This window comes from Carettochelys insculpta, chromosome 12 (assembly GCF_033958435.1).
Source record: "Carettochelys insculpta isolate YL-2023 chromosome 12, ASM3395843v1, whole genome shotgun sequence".
Classification (NCBI taxonomy): Eukaryota; Metazoa; Chordata; order Testudines; family Carettochelyidae; genus Carettochelys; species Carettochelys insculpta.
Window position 1 is genome coordinate 42080502 of NC_134148.1, and position 24102 is coordinate 42104603.

General features: G+C 41.9%; 1 protein-coding gene across 2 annotated transcripts in view; it reads left to right on the plus strand.

Annotated features, from left to right (window-relative positions):
* Positions 1 to 597: 597 nt before the first annotated feature.
* The window catches only part of MAP2K5 (mitogen-activated protein kinase kinase 5), a 205271-nt gene continuing 181766 nt past the window's right edge, over positions 598 to 24102 (plus strand). For both annotated transcript variants that reach the window (XM_075007039.1, XM_075007040.1), the window contains exons 1-3: positions 598 to 845; positions 10699 to 10747; positions 18193 to 18260. In XM_075007039.1, coding sequence (XP_074863140.1) covers positions 711 to 845; positions 10699 to 10747; positions 18193 to 18260 — 252 coding nt within the window. In that variant the 5' untranslated portion in view covers positions 598 to 710. The remainder of the gene's footprint in view (positions 846 to 10698; positions 10748 to 18192; positions 18261 to 24102) is intronic.

A 24102-nucleotide genomic window follows, 5' to 3' on the forward strand; every position in this document is an offset into this window, starting at 1 on the left:
TCTAGATTATTATCCTTGCTATGGGAGGAGGGGTGTAGTCCGCAATTCACAGGGTAGTTGTCACATGCACCCCCTGGGGCTGAGCATGGGGCATTTAAGAAGCAGATGATGGGGCCACTCTCCCAAACTTTTAATACATGATTTTGGGGTGCAACCCTGAGCGGTTTTGCTGCGGGACCCCTGAGGACAAGGAAACCACGGGGAATGTTCTGAACTCTGAGGGGCCACCATCGAGGCCTCTCCCTTGTGGGGCCGGGAGGGAGGACGCTGCCCAACACGCGACACCAGCAGTGGGTGGGCTGGGGCGCCGGGCCCGGCGGCAGGGGACCACACCGCATGGCGGGAGGAGTCTCTGGGCTGGGCGGACTCCGCAACACGGGCGGCCTTTGGGATGCTGAGCTGTCCGGGGGACGGGATCGGGCTCTGCGGAGAACCGGGGGGGCTGGGGAGCCCAGGGGCCAAGGGGGAGGGGAGCACTGGGGGCGGGGCGGGATCTCCGCTCTCGCAGGCCGGCTGGAGCTGTGCCGTGGGCCGGGCCGCCCCTCCTCCCGCCTTTCCGGCTCCCGCGGTGTGGTTCCGGGGCAGGCCGGGCCACCACTCGGGGAGGGGAGGAGGCGGCTGTGCCCGCGGCGCCTGGACCCCGGCGGGACTCCCGGCGAGCGCTGCTGCGGGCCGGGCGCGGGGCCCGGCATGTGAGCCGCCTTGGGGGGATGCTCGTACCCGGCGGCGGCCCGCCCCGCGCCATGGAGACCCCGCCGCTCGTCATCCGCATCACCATCCCGGACGGCGGCGCCGTGGACTGGACCGTCCACACCGTGCCGCAGCTGCTCTTCAGGGACGTGCTGGTGAGTGGCCCCCACTCACCCCGGGGTGCCCGGCCCCCTCCCCCTCCCAACTGTGTCCGGCTCCCCGGGGTGCCCGGCTCTCCTGTCCCTCCCCGTCCCAGTTGCCCCTGGCACGCGTGGCTTACCTTGTCCTTTCCAACTGCCCCCTGGGGCGCGCAGCTTTCCGACCCCCGGGGGTGTCCGGCTTCCTTCTTCCTCCTCCCAGGGGTGCCTAACCCCCCATATCCTCCCTGGGGCGCCCACCTCATCCTTCTCCCATCTCCCCCCCGGCCGCCCAGCTCCCATCTTGCCCCCGCCCCCCGTTCCTGGCTATCCCTGTCTCCAGGGTGCCTGGCTCTCATCTTTCCCCACCCCACTCCTGTTGCCTGGCTTCCACTTTCCTTTCTGCTGGATCCTAGGTGCTGGTCCTAGGCGTTCAGGGGTGTGGGTGCTGTAGCACCCCCTGGCTTGAAGTGGTTTCTGTGGTAAACAGGATTTACCATTTGGTTCAATGGCTCTCTGCATTCCTATTATAAAAATAATTCCAGGTCCCCTGCCCTGGGGTGCCCGACTTGCACTTATTTTATCCTCCCCCTCGGCGTACCTGACTTCTTCTTTCCCCTCCCTTGGGGTGTCCGTCTTTCCCCGCCCCCCCCCCCCCAGGGTTCTGGACCAAGGTGCTAGGCTTCCCCATCTCTCGTGGGGGTACTCTGGTGGAAATGGGATCTGCAGTTGTACCTGTCTTTCTCTTCTTCCAAGGCACCAAAGTAGTGATTTTCAACCTGTTGTCTCCCCATCTCTGGGGGGGGGTCCACAGACAATGTTTAAGATTTCCAAATTGATCTGCAGCTCTATTAGAAATTTTTTAGTGAGCAGCAAGTGAAATAAGGTTGAAAACCACTGCACTAAAATGTAAAAACCCTTAGCATCAGCAAGCAGGGCTGTACTGTGGCTAACCCTCCCCACCACCCCAGTATATGAAAATTATGTGTAGGAAAATTAGGGTGACAAGTTTGGGTGCAGTAGCTAAAAGATTCTTTGTTAATCTAAAGGGATTTTATCTCTCAATTGGAGGAATAGTGACCTGGAAGCTGCATTAAGTGGGACAAGCAGGATGTGACAAATGGAAATAAAATAGACGGTATTTACAGTATTTCACTCACCTTGTCCCTCTAATATACTGGAGTCTGGAAGGGACACAGTTACAAAACTGCATCCAGCAGTATTTACAGTAATTCTACATGTCTCTTCAATCAAATTGCTGTAATGTAAGCCAGTTTCTAAACATGTGGCTAGTTGGCTTGAACAATAAGTGTATTTTCAGATTAATTTGGCTAGTTCACTATAGCAGTCGTGATATAATCTATAGTCTTTCATCCCCTGTTCCTCTGTTTCTGTGGTGGCTGGCCAGTTCTGAAGCAGTAGCTATAGTGGCTACTGCTTTGGAACTGTTTGGACACCGTCATCTATTCTAGACAGACGTGCTGCTGAAGCCAAACGGGGAGGGAGGGGTCTTTTCAAGGGTGGGGCTTTCTGAGGCCTGGTCTGTACTTTGAAGTTTTACTGTTGTTGATAAATGGTATATTCAATTGCTTGATCACACTTTGGTTTGGTGTTTTTGTATGAAAAATACTCAGGAGACCAAATAACCAGTTTCTGGCAGATTTATTTATATGGCACAGGAAAGTTTCTATATGATAGTCTCCAAAGAGCGTTCCCGTGCAACAATGTTACATTCACCGTATGCAGATTATAGATGGCCCCTTTTTGTCTGAGAGATGGTGGTTAGTGATGGTGAAGATCTATGGGCAGGGTATGAATTGCAGCTTCTCTCATGGCTTATCCATCCAATACTGGATTTGTACAGTCGATTGCAATAACCGCATATCAGTCTGTTTCCGAATTCTTGAGTCTGAGAGCTTTTCCTTCTAAAACAAAGTTCTTTTACATGGCTTGCACATATACTATCAAAAGATGATGTGCCCTGTCATAGCAGTCGTCACCACTTATTTCGATCTGGTGATGTAGATTCCCAGGATTTTGGATCGATGTTGATTTTTTTCATGGCATTTTTGCATGTATCCTTGAATTTTTAACTTGGGTCTCCCTCTTGTTCTCAACCCATGTGACAGTTCGCCAAGCAGGATTTCTTTGGGAAGACCTTCATCACCCATTCTTCTCACATGACCAAGCCGTTCACTATTTATATTTTACAAGTCACATGTTTCTTTACACACTACTAAAATTCAGCCTGTCAGTTTGTTCCAGTTCCCTAATTTCTTGTTCTGTTGTATGGCTATGGTCTGAAGAAGTGGGTCTGTCCCACAAAAGCTCACTTAATAAATTATTTTGTTAGTCTTTAAAGTGGCACTTTACTGCTTTTTTGTTTTGACCCTTATTTTTGTTTTGTATACTAGTATTTCAGGAATTGGTCCATTAAGGCATTTCTCTGCCTTGTACTAAGACATAGAATGAATGTATTTTCATTTTGATAAGTTTCATGTCTGCTTATGCCATATACTTACTTCGGTGAAGGCAAGGTGTCATGGGGTATTTAGCATGACTAGAATTATGGTGCATGGCAATTTAGGTAGTGTCACTGTTACAGTATTTGTGCTTATGGATGATTGTGCTTAATGGATATTAATATGTGTATATGATATGTACAATCTATATATTTATATGGTAGTGAACATATATTTGTCAATACAGATATAACTTTTTAGGGGTATGTTTTTTTAAACCAAAATAGTTCTACCAGAAAAAACCCTGGAGTGGATATTTGTATAAGGATATGTTATATCAGTATCATTTATGCACCTGGCCATACTGGAATAAGTCATGTAAGCGCTTTTATAACAGTATGCTTATATACAGTTAGCTACGACAGATCAGGAAAGGGATCTTGGAGTTATAGTGGATAGTTCTCTGAAGACATCCACGCAGTGTGCAGTGGCAGTTAGTAAGGCAAATAGGATGTTAGGAATTATTGAAAAAGGGATTGATAATAAGACAAAAGATATCATACTTCCCCTATATAAAACTATGGTACGCCCACATCTTGAGTACTGCGTGCAGATGTGGTCTCCTCACCTCAAAAAAGATATATTGGCATTAGAAAAGGTTCAGAAAAGGGCAACTAAGATGATTAGGGGCTTGGAACGGGTCCCATATGGGGAGAGGCTAGAGAGACTGGGACTTTTCAGTTTGGAAAAGAGGCGATTGAGGGGCGATATGATAGAGGTATATAAAATCATGAATGGTGTGGAGAAAGTGAATATAGAAAAATTATTTACCTTTTCCCATAATACAAGAACTAGGGGACACCAAATGAAATTGATGGGTAGTAGGTTCAAAACTAATAAAAGGAAATTTTTCTTCACACAGCGCACAGTCAACCTGTGGAACTCCTTGCCCGAGGAGGCTGTGAAGGCCAGGACTCTATTAGGGTTTAAAAAAGAGCTTGATAAATTTTTGCAGGTTAGGTCCATAAATGGCTATTAGCCAGGGATAAAGTATGGTGCCCTAGCCTTCAGAACAAGGGCAGGAGATGGATGGCAGGAGATAAATCACTTGATCATTGTCTTCTGTTCTCCTTCTCTGGGGCACCTGGCATTGGCCACCGTCAGCAGATGGGATGCTGGGCTGGATGGACCTTTGGTCTGACCCAGTATGGCCATTCTTATGTTCTTATGTACTTATATCAACGCTGCAGAAGGTGTATTGCTTTAACTGTATCGTTATGGTTAAAGTGGTACAACTTTTACTCATAAACAAGCCCCCAATGAACTGCAATTAAGTGGTGTGGTACACACATTTAGGAGTAGTAATAACAACATTTATAGGGACGCTTTCTGAGACGGTGCTGCAAATGTGTAGTCTCAGCACCCCCCCACTATAAAATCTGAAAACTATTAATTTAGTGTGCATCATGAATGTGCTGGCTGTGATACAAACAGACTGCACCTAGAAATACAAAGCTAGCTTCTTAATGCCTAAATCCCTATTTAAAAATGAGATTTAAGCTCTTAAATCATTTTGGCATTTATGCAGTGCAGAGCTCAGCAATAACTTAATATCTTCAAAAATCTGAGTCCCTATACCGAGTGTGATGTACCAAACATTACTTAATATCCTCATTAAATTCAATGTTCAGTTGTTGTATTCCTGCACTGATAATTAGATGATTGGTACAGATATGTTTGCTTAGACTATTAATCCTTTGGGCCTACATTCAAAATGGTACTTAAGTAGCTGCCTGTCTTTCAGTACTTAAGTCATCCCACGGAACTGGGACTACTCACATGTTGAAAATTAGACTCATACCTAGGGCCCTACCAATTTAATTGGTGTGAAAACTGAATCAGTGAAATAAGCCTTTCCTATGAAATCTAATGTTGCTTTGTTCCTAGGGGTGACACATCAAAGGGGGCTTCCTAGCTGCATCTGGGCAGGGGAAAGACAGGACTTGTCCCCCCTGCAAACTGTCTGGCAGCGTGAGGGGAGGGGACAAGACCAGAACCCATCTCTGGGTGCTTTCCCCTGCAGTGGGATGATCTTTGGGGCTGGGTAGCAGCCTGAGTCTCTTACAGCTGCATTAGACTTGTGGAGCTGGATCATGTCTTCCCTGTGCTTCTGGGAGTGCCCCAGCAAAAAGGGATTCCTAGCTCTGACTGGTCCATGAAGAGACAGGACTTATCCATCTCCTGCATAGCTGGCAGGGGTGACGTGAGACCAGACAGACCCACAAGCAGTTGCTTCTCCCAGCTGCAGGATGCTGTCTGAGACTAAGCAGTAGCTGAGTGTGGTGTAGGGCTTTCTGCAGCTGTGCAGAGGGAGAACAAGTATTGTCCTTCCCAAGCTGGCCAGGGCCAGTATCTAGGAGCACAGGTGAGATCAGACCCACTTCTGCCTCTTGGTGCCTCCTGTGATTGCTGCCTTCAGAGTCCAGCTCTGAAGAAATCACAGCAGTGAGGTGGCAATCCCGTGACCCCCGCCCCCCCACTGCAGGTTTGTGATTTCCCACACCCCATCTCCTTTTGGGTCAGGATCCTGCAGTTACAACGTTGTGAAATTTCAGGTTTAAAGAGCTGCAAATGTAAATTTTACCAATTTTCAGATCCTGGGGCCATGAAATTGGCTATAATGGACCCTGAATTTGGTAGGGCCCTACTCATACTTAAGTATCTTGCTGAATTGGGACTGAAGGGCTACCGTTTAGAACTCCACTTCTAATGAATTTCTGTCTATATCAGGTTTGCAGTCTTTGAAGTTAAAAGTAAACAAATTTGTTTAAAGTTTTTTCACTGCTAAGTGGGTTACAATGCTCTGGTGGTGGTTGTTGTTGTTGCTTTTCATTATTCTGTGCCTGTCGCCATGGAGTCTGGACACCTTGAGGAACTAAGTCTTATTTTCTCTCTTACATTGATGTTAATTACACTGGTGTAAAAGTTGTTTAAATGTGAGGAGAATGAGGCCCAGGATATCTTAACAGTCATGCAAACCCTTCTACAGCAATAGGTTTTAATGTTCAGTTTTCAGTCCTTACAGGTGTAAATAGTTTTGCAGTCCTCCTCAGAAGAGTTTTGACAGATTTCTTGTTTAGTCTGCCAATATCTCATTTTTTTTTCTCCTTGTAATTAGTGGCCTTACATTTTATTGGACAAAACACCAGTTGCTCTGTACACTGGTTGCTTGAACATTGGTCTGTGAGAGTTACAGGATTTTATTGTGTGTGAACTGTGGTAATCCTTCATTATATCACTGTTGGTTGCCTGCTGAAAATTAGGATATTGTGATTTTGGATCAATGGGAAAGTTCCACAATGTTAGATTGTAACGGTGAAAAGGTTATGTTCTTAACCCAAGGTCAAAATTTTGCATGTTTTAAATTTCAGTGTTTCATTAGGTTCATTCACTTAGTAGCAAGGTGGGACACAGAGGACAGTAAAGATACCTTACCAGTAATTCACTATGACTACGTCTTCACAGCAGAGCTGTTTCGAGATATCAAAGGTATCCTGAAATAGCTTCTCTGTGCCTTTAACATGCACCCCTCATTTCGAAATAGTTTTTGAAACCACTGATGTGCTGTTTTGGCATCCCCCTATTCCTTGTTGCAGGAGGAGTAAGGGATGCCTTGAAATAGTGCAGTATCTCAACATTTAGTGCTGTTTAGATAGTGCCAAATGCCCAAATAGTCTGTTTTGAACTACATTCAATATACATTTTGCAAATTGCATAACTTATTTTGAGTTTAGGCTGCTGGGTGGACGTATCCTATGAGACAGGTTTATAGAATCATAGAATGCTAGGACTGGAAGGGACTTTGAGAAGTCATCAAGTCCAGCCCTCTGCCCTCATGGCAAGACCAAGTACTGTCTAGACCATCCCTGACAGACATTTATCTAACCTGTTCTTAAATATCTCCAGAGATGGAGATTCCACAACCTCCCTAGGCAATTTATTCCAGTGTTTGACCACCCTGACAATTAGGAACTTTTTCCTCCAACCTAATCCTACCTTGCTGCAGTTTAAGCCCATTGCTTCATGTTCTATCCTCTGAGTCCAAGAAGAACAAGTTTTCTCCCTGTTCCTTATGACACCCTTTTAGATACCTGAAAACCATTATTGCATCCCCCCATAATCTTGAAATGCGGTGCCCAGAACTGGACACAATACTCCAACTGAGGCCTATCCAGCACAGGGTAGAGCGGAAGAATGACTTCTCATGTCTCGTTCACAACACATCTGTTTAATACATCCTAGAATCATGTTTGCTTTTTTTGCAACAGCATCATGCTGTTGACTCATATTTAACTTCTGGTCCACTATAACCCCTAGATCCCTTTCAGCCATACTGCTTCCTAGACATGGGAAGGTCTGCTTGACACCTACTGACTGTAAATTAATGGATTTGGATTTTTCAGGGACTTTTTTTTTTTTTCAAATAGTAATGTAACATAAATGTGAACTTTAAAGTGAAAATATAAATCAGGGGAGTAACCAGAGGCTGATAGTAAATGGTTATTTTTGGAGTTGCACTTCATTGAGCCATTGGGTATGGGCCTTCCTTACAGTTCATAACCCTCTCCACACATATATGACCACAGCTTGTGATTGTTTAATTAAATACAGTTTTTAGTGGCTCAGTAGAAATGTGTCTGTGCAGAGATTTGCCTGGCTTAAGTATCTCAATTTAAAAAACAATTTCTGGTTAAAACAGTGCAAGTTTTGTGTGTAGACAAGACGGCAGTTCTTTGTACTGGATTTGTACAGTAACCACTTGCAGACTGGTATTATATCGTCAGGGTTCTGTAGAACATCCACTGGTCTCTAGAAATAAACATAAAGAATTCTCTCAACATTGCATTGAGCTTTGAGTTGCCTAATTTTTTGTGATTTTTGACTGTGCAAAGTTTTCAGGGAATTGTCGTCATCTGTGTTGCATATCCTTTGTCATTTAAACAGTAATATATAATTTATTTTAACACATGTAAAATGAAAAAACAGGAAATAGTTCTGTATGTATAATTTGGCCCAGTTAACTCTTTTCTGTTACTTGCTGCTTTTACATTGTATTCATTATCCTATTTTACTATTGCACGTCACATGTCATTTTTTTGTTTTATTCAGAGAGGGGGGAAAAAAGAGGAATAAAATAAAAAAATAACGGCACAGTGATTTCTGAGGATCCAGTAATGTGGAATTTTGAGCACTCTAAGATACATAACATTTACCTGAAACAAATAGCTTTAGTCCTTTATTCCTGACCATTTTGTAACATTGTCAGTGAAAAGTTGCATGACATGAGAGAGCACATAGCAGAAAGAAAAAGTCATGGTGTGTATGCATTTATGTCATGCCCCACGTGACATATTGCAGACTCTCTGTTGCATGATGACAGATTGTGACTAGAAGGCCTGCATGAATTGACCTGGCACTGAATTTTGAGTAACTTTCGTACACCCAGGGTAAAAAGAGTCTCTCCTTTTTCGACCTTTAACAAAAGCTTTTGCCTAGAAAATGTGTTTAAAATAGTAGGCTTAAAATGTGCCATTTGGTGAAGAAATGTGTAACGTACACAGAAATTCTGTATTTTTGGGCTTTCTGGTGCGCACAGTTTGATTCTGTCCATAGGAAATTGTTGTGGAAGTAGTTAAGGCAGAGACAAAAAGACTTCTAAAAATATGCTGCCCAGTTTGAAGATGTGACATATTTACATTTAACCTCTAAGGACAGGACAGGAAGAAATGGACTTAAAATGCAGCAAGGGAGGTTCAGGTTGATATTAGGAAAAACTTCCTTATTGCACAGGGAGATTTTTAAGAGTAGATTAGACAAACACCTGTCAGGGATAGTCCAGATCAGTGGTCTCCACATGCCCAAGATCCCTTTTTGAATTTAAGGGTAAGCTGAATCTGTCCTGTCCCACCCTAGAGGCCCTGCTCTGTTCTCTCCCTCACCCCATCCCGATCACAGGCAGTCCCTCACCCACCTTCCAGGGACAGGTGCAGGGGTTCGGGTTTCGGAGGGGCTCTGGGCTGGGGCAGAGGGGTTTGCAGTGTGGGAGGGAGCATAGGGTGAGCCTGGGTCAGGGGTTGGGGCGTAGGAGGGATAAGGGATGCACGCTCTGGAAGGAAGTATAGGTGCTGGAGGCAGCTCTGAACTGGGGCAGAATGTTAGGGTTCAGGAGGGGGTTTCGGGTGCTGGCTCTGGGTGGACGTTCAGGACCGGGGCTTGAAGTGCAGGAGCCGGGTATTGGGTGTGGGCTCTGAAAGGAGGGCAGGGTTGGAGTAGGTGGTCTGGGTGGGGGTGGGATGTGGCCTTCTTCGGGGCAGCTCTTCCCATAGACAGTTTGTGGGAGGTGCTAATTTCAGGGGTGAAATCTGGGGCCCAAGGTAAAAAGTTTGCTCACCTGTGCTATAGAAAATACTTCGTCAAAGCCCTTCTAGTTCTCTGAGTCTACAATTCTTACTGAACAACCAGTGTGTTTATTACTTCAGCCCAACTATCAGTCTACTTGTATTTATGCAGAATTTAGACTTCAATTAAAATAATACAAAAAACTTTATAGCTCGTTTGGTTGCAGAGAGAATCTTCCAAATGGAAACCAGAGCTTTATGAGCCTGCAACAGGCATCTCAACTGAATCCCTATTCTTTAAAGCTTTCCTGTGCAGTAACAGCATGAAATCAACAAGGCTTTAGTTGTTGTCCCTGTTGCTGTTCAATCCGTAGATGCTGGTGTTGAGTGGTTTGAAGTAGTTCTCATCACATACAGGGTTATGGTTTGGTTCAATGGCTCTCAGCATCAGCATCCTCCATCCCAATAAGAGTTATTCCAGCACTTCTGTTCTGATCCAGGTGGGTGCAGAGAGAGACACAGAAGTGACCCCTGGTGCAGCGGGGAGAAGGATCAGAAAATGGAAGATGAACAAGTTATAAAGTATTGGACCACTCCCACCCCAACAGTTAGGATGGTCTGGGGTGGCAAGACTCTAGAGAGAGAGCGCTCCTTTTCAAGTGCAGAAATGATTTATAAACTACTATTTATATGACTTGCCTCGAAGAGTTCCACATGCATTTTTCATACCCTAAGGACAAAATAAACTCTTTACATTGCAAGAAAAAGCAAAATGAAATATTTGTTCTGAAGTTATGATCAAGTGATTTAAATACAGTTATGCCCTGTAGGTGACATAGAGAGGAGGAGGGGAAAGCCTGATTGAAACTGCTTTGAAGTGTATGCTACAAATTTGGGGGCAAGGGGTTTCGAATCTCTTTTCTCTGTGATAGAGCAGCAGTTAAGTTTAATGTGTGCTGAGTGCTTATTCTGTCAGAAATATGGCTTATTCTGTCTTGTATCATTATTTAGGACGTCATTGGACAGGTTTTGCCTGATGCGACAACAACAGCATTTGAATGTAAGTACAGCTTATTTAACTTCTGTCTGCAGTATGTCTAGGGTGGACTCCTCCACTCGCATTACGTAGCTGTCGTTTTTTAAATAATGTTTATGTTCATTGTATGTTATAGTTAAATATTTATACATTAATGCAAGTTTAATGATGATACTAAGCTAAGTAATATTTTATTATTTAATTACATCTTGAATGAGCATATCTCTACAATATAGCTTTAATTACCAACGTGACCTTCTCATGCTCTTACTCCTCACAGCAATTATATGGCTTGAATTAAATGAAAAGTATAAAGTACCTGTAGATCTATGATTGTAATTTGAAAATTTAATTCTCAGTTTAAAAAACGAAAGAGCTGCACAGTGCAGCTTTTCAAAGAAATATGCCACAAAATATAGACTAATATCAGGCATGGGAGCGTAGCAATTGCTTCATTGAAACCTCAGCTTGGCTAGGTTTGGGACCTTTCCTTTTTAATTCAGTGGAAACTGACCCTGTGGAGGATGAATCCCTGGTTTTTACTAGATAAAAAGCTCTCTGCATACTACATCTGCTGCAGGCTGCTGAGGCAGTAAAAGAGTAATGATTGCTGAAATCTTATCCTTATTCTCTTATATGGGGAGCTGATCTCTTTTCTCACATGTGGCAATAACATGACAGTGAGGTACAGTGCATGGATTGTTATGGGGTGACCATCTCTACCACCTAGAGAGCAATTATTTCTTAGGATCTAGGAGGATCACCTTCCAAAGGCTGGATTTGATGGTTAGGGCACAGGTATCAAAGGCCAAATATCCCCCCAGTTACAGGGAGAGGCTGGGTTTTGTTTTTAATTGGTTTCTGTGATGATGGAAATCTGAAGTCTGTATCTTCCCAGCCTGTGGGAGGAGGTAGCAATTTCTTTCCATTAGAAGGATGCTCATGACATGCCACGTCCTTAGTTTTTTCTTCCTTCCTCTATAAGTTGAAGATGTTGGCCAACTTATCGATATTTTTCCATTTTCTTTTCTTTGTTACATTGATGGAGAGGTAGCCAAGCCAAACTTGAGCAGTGCTAAGATCTCATGCTCCAGGTTGCAAAACCTGGACCAGGGAACAAGGCTCAGCCTTACAGGGACTGGCAGGGGTTCTGTTCTGTGGTTGCTTTTAATACAATGCAGTAATGCCTACGAAAATGATGTAGTCTAAATAAACCGGGGTTTATTAATGTAAATGTAAAAAGAAGTAAAAACATGTTTATGGATAAAATGTAATAGCAAGAATTTTTTTTAAAACAAAGAAACATTGCAAAAAATAAAACATTCACAGGGCTCTATAAATAGTCCATCATCCAGTTTTAAATGATGTCTGTAGCAATATTACTCATTTTCTCCATTCATGCAGATTTGGGATTTGTACCCCCTTGCTTGTTGTCTGTCTTTTTGTAATATTTTGCATTCTCTGTGTCCTGTTTGAGGCTTGGTCTACACTAGGTAGGTTAGTCGATTATAGATACTCAGTTCTAGCTACAGCAATTGCATAGTTAATATCAACTTACCTGGCTGTCCTCACAGAGGGAGATTGAGAGAGAAGCTCTCCCTTCAATTTCCCATACTCCTCATGATATTGAGGAGTACAGGGGTTGACTGCCAACCCCAGATAGTTCTACCAAGCATGCAAAACTGAATTCTGGAAGATCCACCCTGACTGGGTTGATCTTCCACGTAGTCTACACAAACCCTAAGAATAGATAGGGTAGCAGTAGAAATGCTGCTCCCTTCTAATATATCTATTATGGGTGCCAAGAGTCTGTGCTAGAGGAAAGGAGTCACCAATTTTCCATGAAAGGCCTTTCCCCGTAGGGAAGAGGTTACAAAAAGAGCCCTAGGATGTCACATCTGGTTTATGAATCTGTATTTGGTATATTGATGCTGGAGGTGATAACAGATAAGAGTACTTGGCTGTTTTTTGCTTGATGGATAATCACAGGCATAGAAAATTTAAGGAAATAATTGTTTTGTGAGTCTTAGAGTGCTTTTTTTGCTTTTTTGCCTGTATGTGTGCTTTCCAAATCCTGTAGATAAGAACTGCTTTGTAAATGTAATTTCCCCTGAATCTGGGACGTGCACCCTGCCCTGTTGTAAAAACTAGGACTTGCTATAGGGACCTGAGCAAAACCAGGCTCCAGACCTTACCATTTTTTTTATGATGTGTTGATTTTTGTTACCTATTTCCCATATCGCGTTAGCTTTTTTTCAACTTCATGCACCAATAAGAGGCCCTGAAATCAGAGCAATAGCCCATATTAATGTCATGTGTAGAACTTTCCAGGAAACACTTATTTCATTGTGTCTTCTAACATCTGCTGCCGTGCTTTCCGTACCTGTCTCTAGTCTGTCATTTACATCTGCACAAAACTATTTTCCCTGCTATTTAACTGGCATCTAAAATATGTTATGTATGTTGATGCTTGATTTCCTGGTTACTCTATCCATCTCAAATGCCTAGATTCTACTGGCATAAGTGTCATTCTCACCTGCTTGATTACTTTCTCAGACACAGATAATTGCCAGCTACTAGACTCCTCTACTGTTTGTTTAGTTATTGTTATCTACAGTGTGTCATTGGTTGCAGCTTCTACCTGGGGCTGCATGTCTTCTACCATTGGCCCTTTATGTGGATTTCACCATTGTATTACACATTGCTACAAATAAAATTACTAACAGCATATGGCCTGTTATGATCCTTTTATCCAAACTCTGCCATTTTGTGTATTTGTGACACACTGCAGATTTTGTGAAGATTGCTTCATAATATTTGTTTACCATCTGCTGCACTCTATTTGGTATCTTGCTAGGATTTTTTTCCTCCATTTTAAGTGACATTAGCAAAATCCAGCCAATACATAGGCTTTTTGGTTCTACTTTTGCTTCCTTAATGTGCTGGAAAATCACATTGTTGTGCTCTAGGCAAGTAGACAAGCTTGGAATTCTTCTCTCTGAATCAGTGCATCCTCCATAGCTAGTTTTGGGGCTATACCCACTTATACTTTTTTGATAGGATGGCAGATGAATCTGATTTAAAAAATTGCATTGATTACTTTAGACTTGCTGACTTTTAATACCAGCTGTCATTCATCAGTATGTGTATGTCTTTCCTGTAATCTTCATGCAGTCAAATGACATTTTCACAGATCTGAGTTATCTGGAGCCTTTTCCATATATTTAGAATCGAATCCTATATCACCCAGGATATTTGAGGATATTTTTCTAGTGGGATGTGTGAGTTCATCACCAACAAACCTGTGTGTTTCTAGCTTCAGGGTGTTTTTTTTAATTCCCCTTGAGTCAGACTTGTTTAGCAACTCTGTCCTTTCTATCTCTTTTAAATATGTTTTGTTCCCTCTTCTCCTTTTGCTTTTGATCCCCTTTCTGCTTACAGCACTTCCATTGCAATCCCTATTCTAATTACAGTATTCTTCAGTTTTCTCATACTCATGCTAGATTAGCGTTATTTTCAGCTAAAGTTGTAGTTTTACAAACCTTTCTTCCCTTTCCTGTGTGCTTTCAGGCGAGGAAGCTTTCAGTTTCAAGTCATTAACACTTCCAAAGCTTCTCATAGTCTTTGACTTGCTACTGGTTGGTAACTCTAGAGCAGTGTTTCTTAAACTATGATCTGCGGAAAATTGGTGTTCTGTGAACAACTCCCAGGTGAGCAGCAAGCATTTGGAAAAATAATTAAAAGTTTTACAATAAATAACCATTTTACTATGATAACCAGATACATAGTTACTTCTTCATTGCTATGATGCTTGACTAAATTACTGGTTTTTTTGCTGTATATTTGTGGGATTTTTTATGTCTGAGGTTTTTTTTGCAGGATATTTTCCTAGGTGTTCCCATTAAAAATATTATTGTTTGGTGTTCCATTGTTTCAAAAAGTTTAAGAAACACTGTCCTAGAAAACATTTTTAGCAACCTTGCAACAATTTACCACTTAAATTTCCAAATATCTTCAAAGACTATTGCAGAAATTAACTGTGCCATCCACTTCTCTATTTGTAGCTATCTTTCCAGTCTGTTGTGATTCTCCTCCTGTCAATTTATAACCTCTAGCTTTCTAAGTATTTTCAGTTACACACTTCTAAACTGTTGTTTATTTCCTTCACAGCTCTTTTTGCTCTTTTTTTTTATTACTACTTTGGAGTTTTTTTGGTAGATTTTCAAAAAAGAATGGACACATTCCTTTGCCCAACTAATTTAGATCTGTTGCTGAACTAATGAGTGTAATTATGAGTAGATGTTAATTTTCACCCAGGGAAATATTCACATATTCTGTGCAAAGGCTGTGATTTTATTTTGTTTTTTAAAGAGTCTTAAGAGAGTCGGGTGCCATATCTCATCAGGTTCCAATAAGAATTGGGTGCCTAGGTCTCTTTGAAAATCCCAGCCTCAAAAGCATGTGTCATTGATTCAGCACAGCCTACAAATATACATGTATTTAGTACTGCCATACTTTTGAGCATAACATTTTCGCTGTCTTGCAGAAATCAGTTTAGAAGGACCACTGTCTGAGGCTCTGAGTACGTGATGAGCTAAGTCGGGGTCTCAAACTCAATTTACCTTAGTGCAAGTCCTCAAATCCGCCTAGTGAGCAAACACCACCGCCCCCAGCAAGGATTGGAAGGAGGTTTCTGTATGTTCTCTTGCCCCCGGTCTCATCGCATTGCTTGCATCCCCCAGTTCCACCTGCTGCTCCCCAAGTGATTAAAACCCCCCTAGGGGCTCCTGCTGGCTAGAGTGGCTTCTGTCTCTTAGCTCCATGCCACGGCCTGGTGGATGTGTGTGCAGAATAGAGTGAACAGGTTGGCCTGGGAGGTGGCAGTGTAGCAGAGCATAGGCTGCTGTATCACTCCACTTCCCTGCTGCTCCCACCACCACAGAGAGTGCCGGAAGGGGGCTGCCCCCTGCTGCTGCCCCATGTTAGGCACCTCAATAATCCCTGAATCCAGATCTCTGGTGGAAGGGGCTTGAGAGGAAGGGGTACAATGTGGGGGGAAGAGTATGGACACAATCCTCTGGGTTGCAGGGACTTGCATGCTGGCAGTGGTGCATGGTCTAGATGATTGTGGATCTGCTTGGGCCATAAATGGCCTGCGAGCCGTGAGTTTGAGGTCCCTGAGCTAGGCGCATGACTCCCCTGCTCAAATACACATCCTTTGCTAGTGCTCGTTGAGCTAGCATGAGTATAAACAGCAGCATCACCGTGATACAAACCCACTAGTTTCTGGTGCGCTTGTACATACTCAGTACAGTGGAGCTCAGCCATGCCTCTGCTGCCACTACCTGCAGCTGTACTGATTATACTACTATTTAAGCTTGTACTGACTCAAATACATATGAGCAGGTAAATCACGCCCCAGAGTCATACTGTAGATGTACTCAGAGGAAAATCCAATCTTCAGATCTGGGGAAACATAAATGTTAAAGGAATAGTGCGTCCAAATTGCACAAACTTCAGAAAGAAAGAAGGACGAATGTTAGATCGGGGCAGGCAAAAATGGAAAACAAATCAATAAAAAGGCAAATTGGTAAAAATAATATTTTGCTACAGACTGAGAGTGGAGTTCTGATAGAGCTATCTGGTCACTTGTGCATTTTCTCTCATAAGGGTGTTTTGAGCACCACATAGTTAATTACAATCTGGTCTTATGTCTTTACAAAACTTTTTTATTCCGATATTAGATTTAAAATACATATAAACTCGAACCTCTTTAATCCGACAACCTTGGGAAATAGGCTGTGCTGGATTGTGGAATTTTCCATACCATGGGTGTTTGCCATAAGGAAAGGTAAACAGTCTGCTACTAAAGCTTTTGTCGGTACAAACATTGTGGAGCACTGTACACGTATAATGTGCCATAAGATAAATCCTTAATGCACTGTATTTAAACAGCAGAATGCTGGGAGTTGGGGTGCAGAGTCTGTGGGGAGGGTCTGTGAGGGGGTGGAAGTGCAGGATCTGTGCATGAGGGGTTGGGGTGAGGCACTTATCTGATACCCCACTTCTGGGGGCACATGTGACTCCGTGTTCCCTGCTGGTCCCATTGGCTGCAATTCATAGCCCATGGGAGTAGCCGTGGGAAAGTGCTGAGCTGCTCTACCATTCTCCAGCTGGGGGGGCGGGGGAGGAGAGAGGTGGGAGGGGGAGCCACAGCCCATGCAGCTGCTTCCTCCTACTCCTGCCTGCCAGAGGCTGCGGGCTGGTTCCAGCCTGCATTTTGCCTGTATCAGGCCCACAACACTCAGGGTTCCCTCTCCCCGCATCAGGGAGCTGGCACTGGGGCACCAGCCATGGGGGTTCCAGACCAGGGGTGTTCCCAGATCTCTCACACGCAGATTAAGGAGTTTCAAGTGCATTTTAAAATGCCTTGCTCTGCATATGTCTTCTGAATCTTGTTTCTTTTCTCTTCCTCCAGTACTATAGCAGCATCTTTTTTTCTGTCACAGGGTATGCAGTGCTAGGTGCGTGCATGCATGCCTGTACCGTAGCTCTCGTCACAAAGGTATGATTGTATTGCACTGTTCAGGAACCATTCACACTCTCCTCCCACAGTTACATTGTGCTTAAATCCTCCCACACAAATGCATGCACACTAGTCTAATTTGATGTGTGTATTTGTGGGCATACAAACAAATGACTGTTTGCTGGTTTAATATTTTTTAAGGGTAAAACTACTGTTGTTTTTGGTAGGGTAGAAACTTGTATTTCCTGTAAGACAAATATCAGGAGGGGTAAGCATAGTGAGGCAGATCAGCATGAGACAGGGAAAAATACCTGTAAGAAATGAAGAATTTAAAATCAGAAGGCTCTAGTGATAAGAAGACAGTTCAAGTTTTCATATTTTTTTTCTTTCAAAAAAACGGAATAAACTTAATTCCATCATGGGAGATGTAGACCCATTAAGGAACCACTCAGTCTTCACTCTGAGTTTACAGTGTCACCAGAATGCCTTAATGGCTTTGCATAAGGAGTAATATACTGTGCATAGACTGGAATTCCACAGGGAACATTGTTAAATTGTGAGAGCAAAATTTCAAGTGCTTCGTTCTTGTCCCTGCTTTTAAAATGTAATCATAGCCCCTGCTTATGTGCTTTTGGGATTGCTTTGGCATGTGCATTTGGAGACTGATCTTCTGTCCTCCTTTAGCGCTCTTACCTCTCAAGACCTTCAGCTGGTTGGTCTTCTTTTCCTGACTTATTTCTTCCACATCACATGTATATACCTTAGTCGATGATGTCAACTACCCTTTCAGGATTCCAGTTTTTTTTTCTATATAATTGGTGGATTCGTTCTGTGTGTTTTCATTTGTTTGCAGAAATCCTGTTGTTCGGGTAAGCAGGCATAATTGATTTATTCAGACCTGTAAATGGCTTTTCACTTAATGAATGTAATACTTTTTTATCAGATGAAGATGAGGACGGCGATCGGATTACGGTTAGAAGTGATGAAGAAATGAAAGCCATGCTATCCTATGTAGGTATTTTGTAACAAGTGGGGAATGTTTTCCATGCTTTTCAATTTTCTTGTTGTCTTATCCATTGTTTTGCTTGTGTTGAAGTATTAAAAACAAACTACAGTGATCATAATACATTCCTGCATTATGTGGAGGTAGTGTTTTTGTTTTGGTTGTTTGAAAATCACTTGGAGTTGTGGGAATGCTTGACAGTTTTCAAAAGAGTTGTACACTTACAGATCATATGATGAACATTAAGAATAATGCATCTTAATGACTTTTGCATTAGGTATAGTGCAGGCTAAATGGACTATCAATTTCTTGTATTTTTTATGCAGTACTTAAAGTAACGGCTCATTAAAAATGAACCCCTGGGCTCTAAAATTTTTTCAAAATCTACTTTCATCTGGAGACTGTTTCACCCCTCTTAACATAAGAGTTACATTGTAGCTGCAGGCTCAATGTGCATAGAAGATTTAAAGATGTATTTCTGTTTTTAATATGTAGAAAAAAACTAAAAACAAAAATGGTAACTTGTTGAATCTGAATTATTTTAACTCATTTTTATCTACATGTATCTTTCACGAAAATTTTAGTGAAAATTTCTATTTAAGACTTTGAGATGAAATGGATGAACAGAAAATAACCAATATTTTTATGGATCTTTTAAGAGCTAAAATTCACTTTTTGGCAAAAGATTTTATTTCTTCATTTGTGAGCTTTGTTGCAAAATTAACTACCATACGCCACTGAAGTATGAGACCTCTGACAACAAGTGCCTTTCATGTGGGATATAATAATTTAGTTTAGTTTGGACTTGATCATCAAAAATATACATAGTTTTATTTTGTCATCAAGGATTATTTTAGCAGGCAAACTATTTCTACCATGCCTAGGTGCTATGTCTTTTGTGTTGCTACTATACAATAGATAGGAGCTAAGTAAATTATTTTTTCTGAAGGTTTTAAGGTACCTATGTGTTTCCACAGACTGGATTTTGTGACTGGCTGTGTTTTTAAATCATTGCACATGTGTATGTGTGCACATGAATCCACATATTTTCATATAGCATGTGCGTATGTGTAGCTAGAGCTGCGGAGTCATGGTAATAAAATGGCAGCACCTGGTAGGCAGTGTTTGGATGTTTTTACTTGTTTCTGAGCATAGAGTAGCAAAAATTTAAAAAGGAAAATGTTTTTAAAGACCTGATCCTTTAGACCTTCCCTGCCCAGAACTTCTGGGGATTGCAAGTACTGCTTGATTGGCTTTGTAGGAAGAATCTGATTGGCTGATGAGTGTTCTAAATACGTATGCCTGATATAATTACGGGGGCTAGGACATGTTAATAATTAGATACAAAAATGCAATGGAAAAATTTTTGTAGGTAAGTACTTTTAAAAGTACTTTTACCAGATATGTATGCTGCTGAATTGAAAAACTGCATGTTTGGTCTCTGATGTGCGGTCACACATCATACAATTTAATATAGACTAAATAAGCATATCTAGACATTTTGTTTTTCAAATTTCCTGATTATTTGAAAATGCCGTTGTGTCTCTCTGATAAAGTGAAAGAAATGCTCATGTATGCTCCACGATAGCACATTGTTTCATTGTTACGACAACTGCAGGTTTGGGGATTATTTTTTTACTACCAGTGTTCTACAACTTTATTACACTGCAATGCCCTTCTGACAACAAAAGTTAATACACAACCCCGGGAGAGGGGATCAGAGCCTGAGCTCCCTATGCCCCACTGCCCCAGACAGGGGAGGGGTCAAAGCAGGGGCCAAAGCTGGAGTCCAAGCCCTGCTTTCCTGGATGAGAGCCCGTAAATTGACCTCCACCACTCAGGGCTGAAGCTGTAGGATTTTGGCCCTGGCTGCAGGGTTTGGGCTTCAGCTTCAACCTCAGGTCACAGCAAATCAATCGCCAACCTACTGACCTCCATTAAAACAGGGTCCTGACCCACAAAATGAGAACTTCTCTTTTAAGATAATATGACAACATTTATGGATACCTCACAGTGTAATGGAGCAGCCCAGGTTACGTTAATTGTGAGTTCAGCTGTAAGAAAGTATGCAAAAGGTCAAAAGATGCCACAATAGCCTATAACAACACCCTTCTCAATGAACATCTTCTCACAGGTCTCTCTCTCTCTGCCACACCCTGAACCTCACATAATGCTCTTTAATATGGACAGTGAATGGATTGTATCAGCACTTTTGGCCCATATGTTCCATCTGGATTAATGCCCTACAGTAGGGATCTCTTAACTAGTGTTTATTGCTTTTTCACTGTAAACCCCAGAGTAGTCATTTTGCAATCCTGCATTCTCCCAATTGAATCTGGTCATAGCAAGAGCAAGAGAGAAATATCATCTGCCTTATCACTTGTTGCTAGCAGATGGTGACACACTCCTTGGTGGCAAAGAGGTGCCTTCTTTTTCATAAACAAAAAAAATCAGAATGATTTCACTTTTATCTTTCACAGAACAGCTCAGTATTGTGCTTATGGGTAAAATGACCTGGAGTCCCTCTTCATCTCTCATTTCCTTTACTGCTTTTCTCTTTGCTGCTGTCTTTTGAATGGCATAGCTCAATATTAAGGTGTGTATGATGTCAGCTTATTGTAGGTGTACAACAAGCAGTTTGGGGAGGACAGAGAGAGAACAATTGCTTATATGTATTTTGACTGAAATCAATGAAGAACTGCAGTACAGCAGATATATTTACACTTGCATTTAATGGCTAAGAAGGTCATGTACATTTTTTTCCTAGACCAAACAAGTATAACAAAAGTTGAGAATGTCAGCCTCAAAGGCTTAAATGAAGGTAGAAATATCCTGTTACTTGTTGACATCTCGATGTTTTCTGGCAAAGTTTCAAAACCATTGTTCATTTTTATCAAACAAATGTATTAGAATGGAAAACTTTTTTTTTTTAAATAATAGAAATCTTATCAGTAGTTCAAATTCTGGGCAACCCTAGGCTTCTAAGGGTGCATATCCATATGCTGAATGTGAAATGAAGGCTATCCAGTGTACCAGTTCTGTCACAGAAATTATTATACAGGTAAGTGTAGAAGATACTATGCTACCATGGGTCCACTCTGTGTTTTTTGAACTCTTTGTTCACTTTGTGTATTTTTAGTGAACAAAACCACAGCAAAATAGAATCATAGAAGAGTAGGACTGGAAGGGACCTCGAGAGGCCATTGAGTCCAGCCCCCTGCCCTCATGGCAGGACCAAGCACTTTCTAGACCATCCCTGAAAGCCATCTATCTAACCTCTTCTTAAATAGCTCCAGTGATGGACATTCTACCACCTCCCTTGGCAATTCGTTCCAGTGTTTGATCACCCTGACAGTTAGGAACTTTTTCCTAATGTCCAACCTGAACCTCCCCTGCTGCAATTTAAGTCCATTGCCTCTTGTTCTATCCTCAGAGACAAGGAAGAACAAGTTCCCTCCCTCTGCCTTATGACACCCTTTTAAATACCCGAAAACTGCTATCATGTCCCCCCTCAGTCTTCTCTTTTCCAAACTAAACAAGCCCAATTCTTTCAGCCTTTCTTCATAGGTCACGTTCTCTAGACCTTTGATCATTCTCGTTGCTCTCCTCTGGACCCTCTCCAATTTCTCCACATCCTTCCTGAACTGCGGTGCCCAGAACTGGACACAATACTCCAGCTGAGGCCTAACCAGTGCAGAGTAGAGCGGGAGAATGACTTCTCATGTTTTGTTCACAACACACCTGTTAATGCATCCTAGAATCATGTTTGCTTTTTTTGCAACAGCATCACACTGTTGACTCATATTTAACTTGTGGTCCACTATAACCCCTAGATCCCTTTCTGCTGTACTCATTCCTAGGCAGTCCTTTCCCATTCTGTGTGTGCATACATAGAAAATACATAGAAATACATAGAAAATAAATTGTAATAAACTGTCATGTAAAAAAAGTAATTATTTTGTTGCCACAGAAACTTGTACTGAAGGAGTTCTGCAGTCAGATGATGTGCCAAATGCTATTGTGATAGCTGTTTTCTGAATGTCTGTTAACGTTCTGTTTTAATAGTAGTTTTTTTAAACCTACTTTTAGGATGCCAGTGGAACGATGGTTTTTTCTCAGATGTAAATTTTTTATTAAAGTTATGATTTATTTTATTGTAAGGAAACGTGTTGCAAAGCTACATATTCTGAATGTTGCTAATTAAATGAAGAGCAATGTAAAACATTCTTTGGATATAGCCATTGTGATTTAAAATGGCCTTTTCCACTGTTGAATTGTAGTATTCTCCAAGAAGCTTTAAGAACATCTCGCTTCCTGTCTACTTAGCTTTTCATCATTGATCAAAAACACTGATGTGTTTTCTTTATCTGTGTTTCTTGCTGAATGTAAGCCAGCAAGAATATAATACAGCATTAGGAGTTGCACGCAGAGTGATGAATGGGTAGCAGAATCATTGTTCATCCTAATTTATCTAAAGATGTTTGAATACAATAAGGCTACGTCTACCCTACAGCAGTTCTTCAATGAAGTTCTTCTGGAAGAGCTCTTCCGAAAACACCTCTTTCATAAGATCGCATCCATGCATAAAAAAGCAGATCGAAAAAATCCATCTGCTCTTTCGAGAGTGTCCACAAAGCCCCCCACTCTTTTGAAAGGAAGGGCCAGGGATTGAAAAATCAGGTGCCATGAAGACTGCCCTTTCAAAATAAGGCCTACCGGGGCATCTACATATGTTTTTTTCCAAAAGAATCTTTTGGAAAAGGGCCCTGGGAGAGGAAGAGGGCTGCTGGAAAAAGTGCTGTATTTTTCCAATTTAACAGCAGAAGAATGCATTTTATGTGTAAACACTCCAGGGGATTTTTCAAAAGAGCCTTAGCTTTTTCAAAAATACTCGCTAGTGTAGACAAAGCCTAGAAGTAAGAAACTTTTCGAATGGGTGGTGTTGCACTGGCATTGTAGCTTTGATCCTGAATGGCTGATGACACTGGAGTTTCCAAGTATTGTCAGATTGATGATAGCTGGATGTAGTTCCCATAGTCACAGGCAGTCAGCAAGCCAGCACGGTTTCAGCACTAGAAAAATAGTTTTTACTTGTCACCCTTTGGAATGCAGTCTTCTTCATTGTGTTCCCTTGGAATCTTGCTCTAAAATTGTTGGCTCATAACAGTTTTTGAAAATCTCTTCAATCATTTCTAATTATAATTTAAGGAATTTACAATTTAAGGACTGTGAGAACATCTGATGTAGAGCTTGTCAACATAAGTCATGTTCTTGTGCCTGTCTCCCTGTGGGTTATAGACTTCATACAGAAGCATTCATTGCCTTGTTCTTCCTTTTGGTAACTTGCAGAAGCATTTGTTTGCTAGGCCATGGTCTTTTGATATCTGAGGAGATTACTGCCTTCGAAATTCTACTGCGTGTTCCATGTTAGGCATTCCTTCTGCTACTAAATACCATGCGTTCCAGTTTAACTGTGAGATGTTATTCTTAATGTTGATGACATAAGCCAGGAAAGTAAAGGAATTTCAGGTTCAAGATGCTGATTCAGCTATCTTGTAAGATTCACATCTTCTAAGGAGATGATCAATTAACCCTTTACCCAAACTTTCCCTCACTTGCCTTTCCATTCTGAAGAAGCCATCTTCTTGCAAATCTGGTATTAGAGGAATTTTAATATGCAGTAGGATAAAAATTTTAGACTCTATAGTATTTTCTTTATTATTTTGCTGGCTCAACAATGAGACTTTCTCATGGAATCTGTCTATAACCAGTGTATTCATTGATGATCCCCTGGCAATCTGTTTATTGACATGATATGATAAAGATGCTTGGATTGTTTTTCCATAACAG